Source organism: Festucalex cinctus, chromosome 13, assembly GCF_051991245.1.
Source record: "Festucalex cinctus isolate MCC-2025b chromosome 13, RoL_Fcin_1.0, whole genome shotgun sequence".
NCBI classification, from domain to species: Eukaryota; Metazoa; Chordata; class Actinopteri; order Syngnathiformes; family Syngnathidae; genus Festucalex; species Festucalex cinctus.
The window spans coordinates 1,726,578-1,739,137 of record NC_135423.1 but is presented as its reverse complement, the minus strand read 5'-3'; the positions used below and the strand labels follow the sequence as shown (position 1 = coordinate 1,739,137).

The 12,560-nt window shown below is 38.5% G+C and overlaps 1 protein-coding gene across 3 annotated transcripts in view; it reads right to left on the bottom strand.

Moving 5' to 3' along the window:
• Positions 1-12,263, bottom strand: part of LOC144032964 (alpha-2-macroglobulin-like protein 1) — a 36,799-nt gene extending 24,536 nt beyond the window's left edge. Inside the window, exons 1-10 of one of the 3 annotated variants that reach the window (XM_077540569.1) lie at positions 12,150-12,263; positions 6,455-6,635; positions 4,908-5,064; positions 3,715-3,767; positions 1,528-1,548; positions 1,086-1,254; positions 908-992; positions 420-537; positions 224-338; positions 35-144 (exon numbers count right to left, since the gene is read on the bottom strand). In XM_077540569.1, coding sequence (XP_077396695.1) covers positions 35-144; positions 224-338; positions 420-537; positions 908-992; positions 1,086-1,254; positions 1,528-1,548; positions 3,715-3,767; positions 4,908-5,064; positions 6,455-6,583 — 957 coding nt within the window. In that variant the 5' untranslated portion in view covers positions 6,584-6,635; positions 12,150-12,263. Of the gene's footprint in view, positions 1-34; positions 145-223; positions 339-419; positions 538-907; positions 993-1,085; positions 1,255-1,527; positions 1,549-1,629; positions 1,651-3,714; positions 3,768-4,907; positions 5,065-6,454; positions 6,636-7,473; positions 7,763-12,149 lie in introns of those variants that run through there. The other 2 variants (XM_077540567.1, XM_077540570.1) reach the window with 2 other exon arrangements.
• Between the last annotated feature and the right edge of the window lie 297 nt (positions 12,264-12,560).

Genomic DNA, 12,560 nt, shown 5'->3' with positions numbered 1-12,560 from the left:
CTTGTATATAAAACACTTAAGAAAGAGTGCCTACCTTTCCCTCAAATGGGATGCCAGGCTTGTATGATTGTGGTACATCTTCAAAAGTGACGGTTCTGATACGGGCACTGAAGCTTGTCTGCCCTGTGCCTTTCAAGATCACCCCTAAACGGGAACGTTGATTGGAAATTACAACCAGGCGTCAAGTCGCACAGGTGTCGAGTAAATCTTGTCACCATCTTACCTGTGCCATACTCCTCCAGTTCAGCTTCCACCACAAACCTATCGTCATACGTATTCTTGTCGAGGGCAAAAGCTGTCATGTTCACCAAATGTGTCGCGCAGCCACTTGCGTCCGTCTGGAAGAGTGTCACTTTTAGACTCATTGATTTACATGGAGAAACAGAATATAGTAGTTTATTGGCAACTACGGTACTCACTGTCAGTTGATACGTGGTGCATGTATTTGACTCCATCGCCGAATGCCAGTAAAAGTGAAAAGCATTCCTGCAAAACTCCGCCTTGACTGAGCCAACTACCGGTTTTCCGTAAGTGTATCTGTGCAGAGAAGCAAAACTTCATTTCAATCAGACGTTTTCATCTTTTGCATTGATAACTCGCAGCAATGATGATCGTTGTTTGCTGAATTGAAAGGAATTGCATTGAAATAGCATTAGTTTCAGACCACTTGCAAGACTTTTTTTTTTTTTTATTGCTTAAGTTTAAGGGGCCAATCTGCCAGTTTGACTCTGGAAAAGGCACTTTTTAAATACAGGATTTAAACAAACTACTTCTCAATTTACAGATCTGGGCTTCTCTTAACGTGTGGTGGTGATTTTGTCCTAACTCGGCCTTTAAATATCTCCATGTAGTTTTCTTCCTTTTTCTAAAAAGTGATGAGGAGACAGAGTCGGACCAAAACACTTACTTTCCACAAATCTTCAGCGTGACCTCCTCATCCAGGATCGAAATCACACTCGGGAGTTGAACAGTTACTTCAAATTTAGGCAAAACTAAAAAAAAAAAAAAAATACAAATACGTAAGTAAAAATGAACAAAAAAGGACATTAAACCAGTACAACATTTTTGTCGCAACTATAGCAGACCATATTCCTTGATTTCAAAGCTGTGGGTGATTTTCTCTCCTTTGTCCGTGGTGGCAGTAATTACGTAGGTTCCTTGTGCCGCCTCTGGAATCATCGGATGCGAAAGATCGAGGATACCAGCGGCAACATATTTATCCAACCACTGAGCAATGCGATTGGAATTGGGATCCTACATGAAGACGGACACGAGACAGAAGTGTGCTTATTGAACAATGACGATCACCAGAGGGACAACGCGATTTTTTTTTTTTTTACCGTCTGTGGCGCAAAACCAGTGACAATTCCAGCTTTGTTTCATGTCTAATTGAATTAAACTCGGTTCCCACTGCGTGCTGTTTTAAATCAATAATTGTGCAAGTTGAGACCATTACCAGATATGCGTGCACTATATTGTTTCAAAAGTGACTCTCAGCCACTTGAGTGCACCGAATGGCATTCTTACCTGAAGATCCACCACTGTGTACTGAAAAAGAACAAATAATTCAAACTCATTAGATGCTAGTAAATACATCACAACATAACAAAGCAATTTAAAATACCATACAAACATATGGTGGCAGTGACATTGGAGAAATCTTATTGGACACACAGGGGTATATTCATTCATATTATATGCTGCGTCCGGTAGGGGTGTGAATTGCCTAGTACCTGACGATTCGATTCGTATCACGATTCACAGGTCACGATTCGATTCGATACCGATTAATCCCGATACGAATTTATAAGTCGATTGTTGCGATTTTTTTTCATTCAAATTTAGAAAATACTAATCAGTAAGCTTGTAGAGTGTAAGATTTATATGAAAATGTATTATTTATTGATCTGAAATTTCAGTCTTATAGAGGTTGTAATTTGTTTCATGTTTGAACAGCATTGAAATAAAATATTAAGGCTTAATGTTCCGTTCATATAACATTCTTCCATGCTTAAGGTGTGAATCCTAAAAAAAAAAAAAAAAAAAAAAAAAAAAAATCGATTTTGCCGATTATTGAATCGATTCGAGAATCGCGCGATGTAGTATCGCGATATATCGCCGAATCGATTTTTTTTTTTTTAACACCCCTAGCGTCCGGTAATAGCGCCAAATATTGCACCACAACCGCACCCGCATGTCTTCGCCCAGTTAGCCGCCTGTTCACTGAGGATATTGCTCGAATCATATACCGGCGCAAACACGCCCACAGAACTGATTTTTTGTGATGAGTGGCCATTCCAGCAACTTGTATCACCACTTTCCTGTTATCCACACTCAGCAATATTTACTTTTTGACTCAGTTTGTCAATCATTTCTCAAAGCCAACAAACTTTCAGGACGTGAATGGATGTCAAGTTCAGTTTACGAAAACCGACCCTGTTCCTATTCTGATTGGTTAGTTGGGGCGCTGGAAGGGGAGAAAAGTCATGATGCTTCCAAAGTCCCATGACTACTAGCAAGGGCAGGTGAAGAGTTTTTTTTTTTCCCCCAGCTTGCAGCATTGAATTGGTATAGCCTAAAGTAAAAGATTTTCAAAGGGCCCCATTTTTTCTCAATTCTGTCATTTTCATGCATGATTGAAGTTAAACATTCGAGGTTTAAGTCATTCTGGGCAAGTTTTTACGGAATTTTTTAGCCTGTCTTTTTATTTTATAATGAAGGCTCTTACTGATAAAAAAAATAAAATAAATAATAATAATAATAATAATAATAATAGCCCAATGCCTTTCTCGTTTTAGCTTTACACTGGACTTGAAAAACACTGTTAAACAACTTTAATTTGTATATCATTTAGTGAGTGAAGAGATCATTCATATTAAGCTAACTTTCTGTTTGGATAATACATTGTATTAAGAAAAAAAAACGTTCAGAAAGCAGGTATTTGAAGATGCTATCTTTCTGGACTTGCTATTTTAGTGGATGAGAGAGATGTTATGGTGATATCAAACAAGGGCTGCTTTTTAAATATAATTTGATTGGCAAGGATATTTTTCATCAAAATGGCATAATTTAATCTTAATATACAAATGTAATAACAGAAATATGAGAGATTCCCTTCAGAATTCTTTACAGCCAAAAACTTGCATTCACTGAACATCATATTGACTGTTTTGGGATCACACTTTTTTTTTTTTTTTTGTATCTAGAAACATCCAAATGAAAACATTCCCCCATCAAATATGTCCAATTTCTAGTTTTAGCCTTGTAAGATGAATGATTGAGATTCCGTTGGTGTTTTTCATTCAAATAAAAGAAAAACAAATACTGATCCGGTAGACACGGGCTGTTCTGCTAAATTAAAAAAAGACAAACTTGGTGCAATACTCTTTAATCCCTTTTGTCAGATGTTCATCACGCACGGCAGATTGTCTCCGCACTAATGGAAAAAGGCCTTGAGCCTGTATTGATTCAGATGTTTGGGTCAAATGCAGTGTGAGGCAAATGAACTCTGACAGCATGTTTATCACACTACTCCACACAGCGCATCACGCCCACGCTGGCTTCAAAAGCCAACAAACAGCCCCCCGTTCACCTCCCACTCTCCTCAACAAAAATAGAGGCTTGTTCTTAACGTTGAACAGAAATCGTGCTCGACAAATGCTGCGCCATTGCATCCAGTTTTAACGAAAGACAAAAGATGAATTGAGATCTTACCAGGCGGTGCACTGGGATGAAACTGGAATCCATGGAGACAATTCGGAACTGCACTGTAAAGGAATGAAGCCAATTTAAAAGAATTACATACATTCCATACAAATATATTATTTGACTACAACAAAGGAAAGAGGACATTGTTTCCTTTGAGGCCTCATCACATGGTTCTTCGAGGTCTAAAACTGATACAGAAATGCATTTGCGAGCCAAAGGGCACAATAAAGGATTCCAATCAAATGAGCTGAAGGAATAACACAGGCAACATTACAGCATTTACAAGTACACGACGGACGAGTGTGTTATAAATTAATAATAATTAAATTATTTTTATCACAGAAACCATCCAGCAGTAACAGGATGTTTCGACGTAAGGAAAAAAATATATAATGCAACCAGCACACGCGTAACTGGATAAAGGGCATGAATGGATGGCGGTTAGCCAAATGTTACTCGCTTCAGCTAACCCAACCAATCATTGCTAGCCTTAACCGCGGGATTACACCGGTTGCTGCGTCTTGACTGCGTGCTCCGGACGCGTCGAATTTTTTTGGGCGAACTCGCACCGGTTCCGCACAGCTCCGTCGCTGACCACTTCCCGCCATGTCTCGCGTGACCACGCGCGATCATGTGGCATTAAAAACAACGACCGACACACAGAAAAGTTTGTGGTCAACAGAGAAGCAGAAAGAGAGGTGGACTTTAAAGCTAAACAACGGCGCATTTACGGCGTGTAATGCTGCTTTATATTGCTGCCGCTGCTACTTTGTGACATTTTCATGACTACACGTTATAATAATTACGTTCCATTGTGTAGGGCCGCGTTTTGAATATTGCGCTAGCGTGCATTTGCGATGGACAATTCCGAGTTTATAAGTCGAATTGAAAGAAACACATTGGACTTTAAATGGTTATAATTTGATTTGTGATAATTAGTTTTATTTCAAAATGTGATGAAACGTCATTTGATGAACTGTAGCAATCTGTGTGGTTTGTGTATGCGAGTCACGGGCAAATGCAACAATCGGCTGTCTGCGTTCACTGTGTAAAGGAAGCATTTTTATTGGGTCGCATTGTGGAAATATCAGAAATGCCCGCCGGATGTTCCGAATTGTCTGTAGTCAAATACATACTCGACTTATTCTAACCCCCCCCCCAAAAAAAGTCTCCCAATTCTCAGTAACGGTGATACTTACCGGTCTGTCCAGGTTTATAGACGGGTTTATCAGTCTGGATTATGTGGATGAAAGCAGGGGGCACAATGAGGATTTTGGTCTTTTTGTTCATGGTTGCATTCTCGCCTTTCACAGTGACATTTATGGTTGCCACAGTACGAGTGCGCACCGCTGGGACCTACGGCGCCAAGAAACACACAAGAGAAGACAACAGACAGATTGTAAAGTGAGCGAGGGACAAGATGGAAAGGCACAAATAGGATGATCACCACTCTTAATTGCAAAATGTATGAAATCACTTCATGCTTGAGAAAATATACAGTTTCACTTGTTTTTTTTTTTACAATGTAAATGGAGCTGTTGTTACATAACAAGGGGCTGCTTCCAAACATTTGCAAGGGCCGTTTTTGGTGCGTGCGCGTGCGTGTTGCGGGACTTAAGTTGTGGGTAGGGAATGTTTCCCAAGAGGAATGCAGGTACATTGCTGGCCTCCAGTAGAAAGCGGCCTTTGTTGAGCTGCAGGTCGAGAAAAATGCCAGAGCAATTCTGACACAGCTCGGGTCCAACTCGAGGGAAGCCAGTCAAATCAAAAGCTATTATCACGGACTGATTGGGGTCCCTCGGGCGGGCAGTGAAAAAGAGCGAGGCCCGTTTGGTTGCATAACAACAGCAGTTATTTGCTAAAGAGCCGCGCTGATGGCTTCAGTCATGGCGCCGGCGAGATCATTAGGGAAATTGTGTTTCGTTCTAAAAATTGTACAAATAATTTATTTGTGCCTTTGCATGTTTAGAAAAATGCTACAGTATAGAAAACAATTTATTTGTAATATGGCAGTAGGGTTATTATAGTTTTGGAGTTTTTCATTTTAGTTTTTATTTTGTTTTGAGGTTTTTTTGTTTTGTTTTTTTTAAGTTAGTTTTAATTAGTTTTCAGGGTGGTTCTGGTAGCTTTTGTATTAGTTTGAGTTCTTTAATAAATGCTTAGTTTTAGTTTAGTTACTTTCAGTATTAGTTTTAGTTTTTTTTATGTGTATTACTTGTGCGCAATATTTAAAAAAAAAACACCATGGGTGTGACGTCATTATTCCGGTTGATATCAAAATAAATCTACTAAAAATTACATTTAAAATCATCCCCAAAGGCTCATGCATTAATTTAATTACCAAAGACTAAAACAAATGACATTTTTGCTATGATTATAGTTAGTTCTATTTTAGTTAGTTTTGTAAACATAAAATGTAGTTTCAGTTAGTTTTATTTTTTTAAAAAGCACCTTTGTTTTTATTTTATTTCGTTAACAAAATTATTTTTTAAATTTTAGTTTTTTCGTTAGTTTTAGTTAACTAAAATAACCTTTAATAGCACCTGTGTTTTTCGACACCTTCCCTTCTTACTTTGACCATCTCCAAACATTTTTGTTTTTATTAATTTATTTTAACTGAGTCAAATGACATTTTTAGCACATGTCGCGGGCCACTGAAAAATGGACGGCGGGCCGCAAATGTCCCCCGGGCCGTAGTTTTGGACACCTCTGGGCGAGACGGATAAATAGTCAATGACAAACGGACCTGAAAGTTCCGGCACTGGTAAAAGTCCTGCTTGACATCCTCCTCCAGGATGATGGTGCTGCCAGAGTCCGTGTCCAGGGTGGTACTCAACGCGACGGGCTCGGTGGGCCCGTGGATGAGGACACACATCGTTTCCTGCGAGCCTCCTTTCAACTGGGAGCTGACGGTCACGGCAAAGATGCTGCACACATGGAGAGAACACAAACATTACGCTAGAAAACAACTCAAGTATTACATTTTCATATTTGTCCAAATATGACCGACCACTACATACCAGTGGCTAAAAGGGTAACTTTTTTTTTTTTTTTTTTTAACATAATTGTGATAAAGTAGGCTACAAACCTGATAGCTGCTCCCATGATTTAAATGCATTTCAAAATAAAAGTTCCAAAATGGTTGTCTCTTGTTGGTCGCACCACATGATAATTCATAAAATGGGACATCATCGGACAAACTTAAACTCCATAAACAGATAGAGATTCAACAGTGAGTGAATCAATTTGTGAGTAAATTGAGTTGTTTTTAATATTCAAACTGTTAACTGCCTTTTTTTCCCCCCATGAGATTTTTGTCATGTAAAATAGATGTCTTGACTCAACAAAGATTGTAAAATACTTTAATAAACTGTTCACGTGCATTCGTGCCATGTGAAAAGATGAGACCTGAGTCAAGCAATGAAATGGGAACAAAGCAGTATTGGTATGCAAACAAGTTTTTGTTTTTTTTTCCCCCCCATCCCATGTTTCTCTCCACTTGCAGGCTGCTGCCAATGAGAAATGTGTTCCCCAAAACAAAATTGCTTGACGAGTCGTTGGATTGATGCCTTTTGTGCTTGCATTTTGTAGGCTATACGGTAGATGCAAACAAAGTCAAACACGAGCTCTCATATTACAAATGAGCGACAACGATGGAACGATAACCCAAAAACAGAGCAGGATCTGTCTATCTATGTCCCGAGTAAGCTCCACAAACATCGTGCGGAGAAGCAAACTTGTCGGGTCAAGATTGGCTCTACTTACGTGTCATTGAGATGAGCCGATGACGCACTTTGCAAAAAGACAGACGCAATTATGACTGCCAACGTGTGGAGGGCAGGTGCCATGTTGGCGCAGCAACTCAGCGCGACGTTCCGACGGGACTGACAGGCTTTCTGCACTCGGACACTGATGAAGCAACGGTGCGCTGCAAACTTTTTGGACTTTGCTTTTTTTTTTTTTCTTTTTTTTTTAAATACCGCAACCCCCCCGCCAGTCTCTTCCCTGCAGCCAAATAAGATTCACTTCCCAAAAGTTCAAGCTGGACTGGCCTACTGCCAGCGTGGTCCACAAATTATGAGAAATTTGGGGAGACGTAGGTGGAGCAAAGTGCTGAACGATTGCTTAGAAACACAAAATAGACTTGGATTTTCAAAACATTACACGCAATTAGCATAACCAGGCACACAAGATGCTAAAAAAAAACTTTAACCTGCAAAACAAAAAATATATAAAATAATTTGTGATGATTTTTTTTGCGCATGCTCAGTGCAAACAAAACCCCTACACCACCGAGCGAATGCTCCCTGCGCACACTCTGCCAATAATGAGAGCGCCACTGCCCCCTAATGTAGTGGAGGTGCAACTGCACTTTATTCTAGGACAGTAAAAATTAAAATCAAAATAAAAAAAATTAAAAAGCATGTTCCCCGAGGTCAAACGTGCCCCACTATTTGAGTAGCACTGCATTAAAGTAAGGCATTTAATAAATGTGTGCGTATGTCATTCAGAATACTTATTCATGTCAAACTGTTTTTTTGTTTTTTTCGCCATTTGAAATTATGCAATTAATTAACTGATTAGAAAAAGAGGTGGATGAGCCTGTGCAGTGGGACCATTTTTTATTTTTTTTGAAGACGTCCTCATAAGATTAACACTTAACAGGTGCTCCTTAAATTTGGCGACATGCATCATGATTTCGACTGAGCGCGTTAACCAGAACAACAAACAATTTCTCAAGCTCACACATCTTTGTTGTTTACATTCGCGTCAAAGTCCAAACTGGGAGACCCCAAATGCGATACGAATGCAGCATTAATACAAAGCAAACTGACGAGACAACGAGGAACACCTGGACAAAACTTAAGTGGCCGAGGGAGCTGATTGGTAGGCCCAAGGGACCAGGAAGTGGAGAACAGGTGGCCACACGAACCGAATGAAACAAACAAAGGCACGATAAACGGGACACTGGGAAAACATGACAACACAAAATGCAACCATTGGCAGTTGCTGTTTATTAATACACAGCTGATTGATTGTCATTGTGAGCAGGTGAGGCGCCTTTCCCGCCAATCTTCGCCAGACTGGAGAAACAAAATAAAATAGCGGAACATGCAGGCAGAGAAAGTGGAACATTGACAAGATTATTATGGAAAAGTATAATATAACCTAATAAAATTATGAGGGGCACAAAAGAAAAATAAAATCTAAATCTTTCATTGCTTTTTACAATTGTGCAGGTAAAAAAAACAACAACTTTATTTCATTTTACCATCTTTTAATGGATTTGTTTCACGGCTCATTGATTATTTATTCTGAAGAAGCTTTTCTTTTCTTTCTGAGGGTGGATGGCAAATTCAAAATGACCACTTTTTTTTCCCACTACTGTCTGTCACACATCTTATGCAAATATTTGCAACGTGCGTGGGATACGAGACTGTTTTTTGTTTGGCTATTTTGGCAGCCTACAGTAAGATGAGTAGCTAAAGTCCACAATTTACTCAGAGGCCCAGCTTGAGGGAGAACACAAGATAAATATGAGGATTTCTCTCAACATTGTGGGCACACCGATTTTTATTTTTTTTTATTTTATTTTTTTATTTTTTTTATTTATTTTTTTAATTTGACAGAGATGTGTACCTTGTGTCTCACCTATAGTCAGCAGTGACTGGAAGTGTGTAGAACAGTGGTGTCCAAACTACGGCCCGGGTGCCATTTGCGGCCCGCCGTCCATTTTTCAGTGGATTTATTTTGATATCAACCAGAATAATGACGTTTGAAAGTGTGTCACACAGAAGTGACGTCATCTAGCAGCAGCCAATAGAAAAGCACCGAAAGATGACGTCGCTCCCATGCTGTTTTTTAAATATTGCGCACAAGTAATACACATAAAAAAAATAAAAAAAAAACTAATACTGAAACTAACAAACTAAACTAAAACTAAGCATTTTTTTAAAGAACTAAACTAATAAACACTAACAGAACCACCCTGAAAACTAATAAAAACGAACTAAAATTAAAAATTCCAAAACTAAAATAACCCTACTGCCATATTACAAATAAATTAGTTTATCTACTGTAGCATTTTTCTAAATATGCCAAAGCACAAATAAATTATTTGTACAAATTTTGAAAAATTTCTGTATGTGGCCCTCAAATGAAAAAGCTTGGACACCCTTGGTGTAGAACCATTTTTTATTTATTTATTTTTTATTTTTTTAACATCCAGTATGACTCATTTCAGCAAGTGAAAAGGTTTTCCTCAGTGTGACATCAACGTAGTCTGACTTTTCCAGCCTGTTAACCATTTATCAAAACCTCTTTGACAATATCGTGGGTGAGTGCCTCAAGGTGAGTTCCATTTATTCGGATTTGTAAGGGAGCAAGATTATCACGAGTGGACTTCTTTTTATCTTTTGTCATCTTCTGGGCTTTGATTCCATCTGCTACCAGGATCAATCAACTATGTGAATGAACCTTTTTTTTTTTTTTTTTTTTTTTTAAATCAATGTCAACTCAGGCTGGTACTGATGAGTCCACCCTACATGGGGGTGTGGCATGAAAATGACAAATGCAAAATGATGAGAGAAAAAAAACAATGCACAGATTAGAAAGCATATAAAACAATAAAAAGAATGAAAAATGTTTGGGGTTTTTTGTTATACTTTGAAATGTGTTGTTAAATACCTCTAACACATTGTTCCTATCACCGCGGCATGCTTTATACCCTCCAGCCACGATATCCCTGTTTTAAATTTTTGTAATTCTACGTGTCTACCGCGATGGCCCAGTTTCTCACAGTAGCATTAGCATGTTCATCCTGTTCTGTTTCAACTTAATCTTTCCTTTAATGTTTCTCCCCTGCAGTTTGAATTAAGAAGTGACATCCCTCCTTGAGCAGAATTTCAAATCACCGCAAGACGCACTTGTTACAAAGTATAATGACGGATTTTCTGACAATGTTCATTGGAATACTTTGTTTCGCAATCCCACAATAGAGAATCCATTGGTTTATGTTGAAATGATGTATACTGATTGGTTTGATAGACTTTTTGGAGTTAAGCAAGGTGATGTACTTTCCCCAACCCTGGAAGCCAATACAGAATGTCTGGATGATTTTAATATGTGCATATTTTTATTCTTCTTTTGGCTCCATCTGAGCTCGCTCTACAGAATATGTTAAATATATTAAATGAATCGTGCCATAAATGGCGACTCACTATAAACAACAACAAAACACAATAATGCATTACAGGGGAGGGGAAAAAAATGGTAAAAAAGCATTCAATTTATTTTTGCCGTAATTCCCTTAGATTGTGTTGTTTTACTTATACTCAGTCACAAACAGCATTTATTAATACCTATCATGATTAACCCATTTTAAACCTCACAAAATGTTTTTTTTGTTAAATTGATCACAAATAAACAATAGCCTCCCAGCAGAAATAAACTGGTGTGTCAAATCTGGCAGTGCAGTTTGATGAGCAGCTGACCAGCAGAGGGAGCAACATCACATGGAAATGGAAGTTAAAGGGAAAGAGAAAAACAGCCAAGAGCAGGTGGCTGTGAACGAATACAGCACACAACACAAGCAAGGCTTGAGTATTCTTTTCAGCGAATACTTTTTTACTTCTACTTGAGTACATTTTTTAATGACTACTTTTTACTTTGACTTGAGTAATATTATTTTGAGGTAACGCTCTTACTTGAGTACAATTTTTGGCTACTCTGTATTTACATTATTTACAATTTGAAATGTTTATTGTTTACCTGTGGAGTGAATAGTATAAGGCAATAGTTTATGTTTTGTATTTAAAATGTGTGAATTTAGGATGTAACGTGCTTTCATCATTATTTAGGACCTTTTTTTTTTTTATTGTCTTCAGGCGGAGGGATCTTGTGTGGTACACAGCAATAATGCGGTCAGCCAAAATGGAGTAGAGCCACACAGTTTTTTTTACCTCCTCATAAACTCTTGAATTACTCCTCTTTAATCTTTGTATGTCGTTGATTTAATTTTTGACGAAAGTGGGGGGGGGGGAAAAACAAGACGAGCGTATGAAGTTTCTTTTCATCGACGAGCCACGGACACTAACAAGGAAATTAGTTTGGAGCGTCAAGCTGAAGCTTTACTAATTACAAACTTAGAGATTAGTTTCCACAAATTTACTTTGACCCCTTATTGTGAGTCATTGGTAAGGTTTTGGGGGGGGGGAAAAGAAGCAGGAAGATCCCATCATTTTATCCCAAATCAAGAATAAAGATATAAATCTATTGTATCGTTTGATTTCATTTCAAGGCACTGCATACGCTTCTCAAAACAAAAATATGTGCAATAGTTAAGAGCAAAAGGCAATAAATAGTGAGTTTTTTATTGGCCAGAAGTTGTCTTCATTGTTTATGTTTGGCTGCAAACCAAACAGACACAATGGGAGTGGTACCTGTGAACAGGACATAAATGATGCAGACTCAGAAGTGATGAGCAGAGCGGTGTCACGCGGGGATGGTTAAAATGGCCCTGCAATCAGACTCTTCTCAAAATGGCTGCCGCTGTCGAGTTGCTCAAGTGCAACTGACAAAGAGGGGAGGAGTTTATGTGAGAGGAAATTCGAGGCGAACATCCGCTCGTAAAATGTCGTCTAAACTCCTTTTTGCGAGCTAACAGTGGCTAACAACGCTTTCATCTTCCATTATAAACTGAGAAGGATATAGCTGCAATGGAGACTGAAAAAAAAAAAAGAAAAAAAAAGAAATAACCACAAATTGGAGAATCAAGTGGAATCTATAGAGGAAAAAGGCTGAAATGTGCTAGTACGACTCGATTGGTCTCAAGGAAGGAACAACTAAGAGAG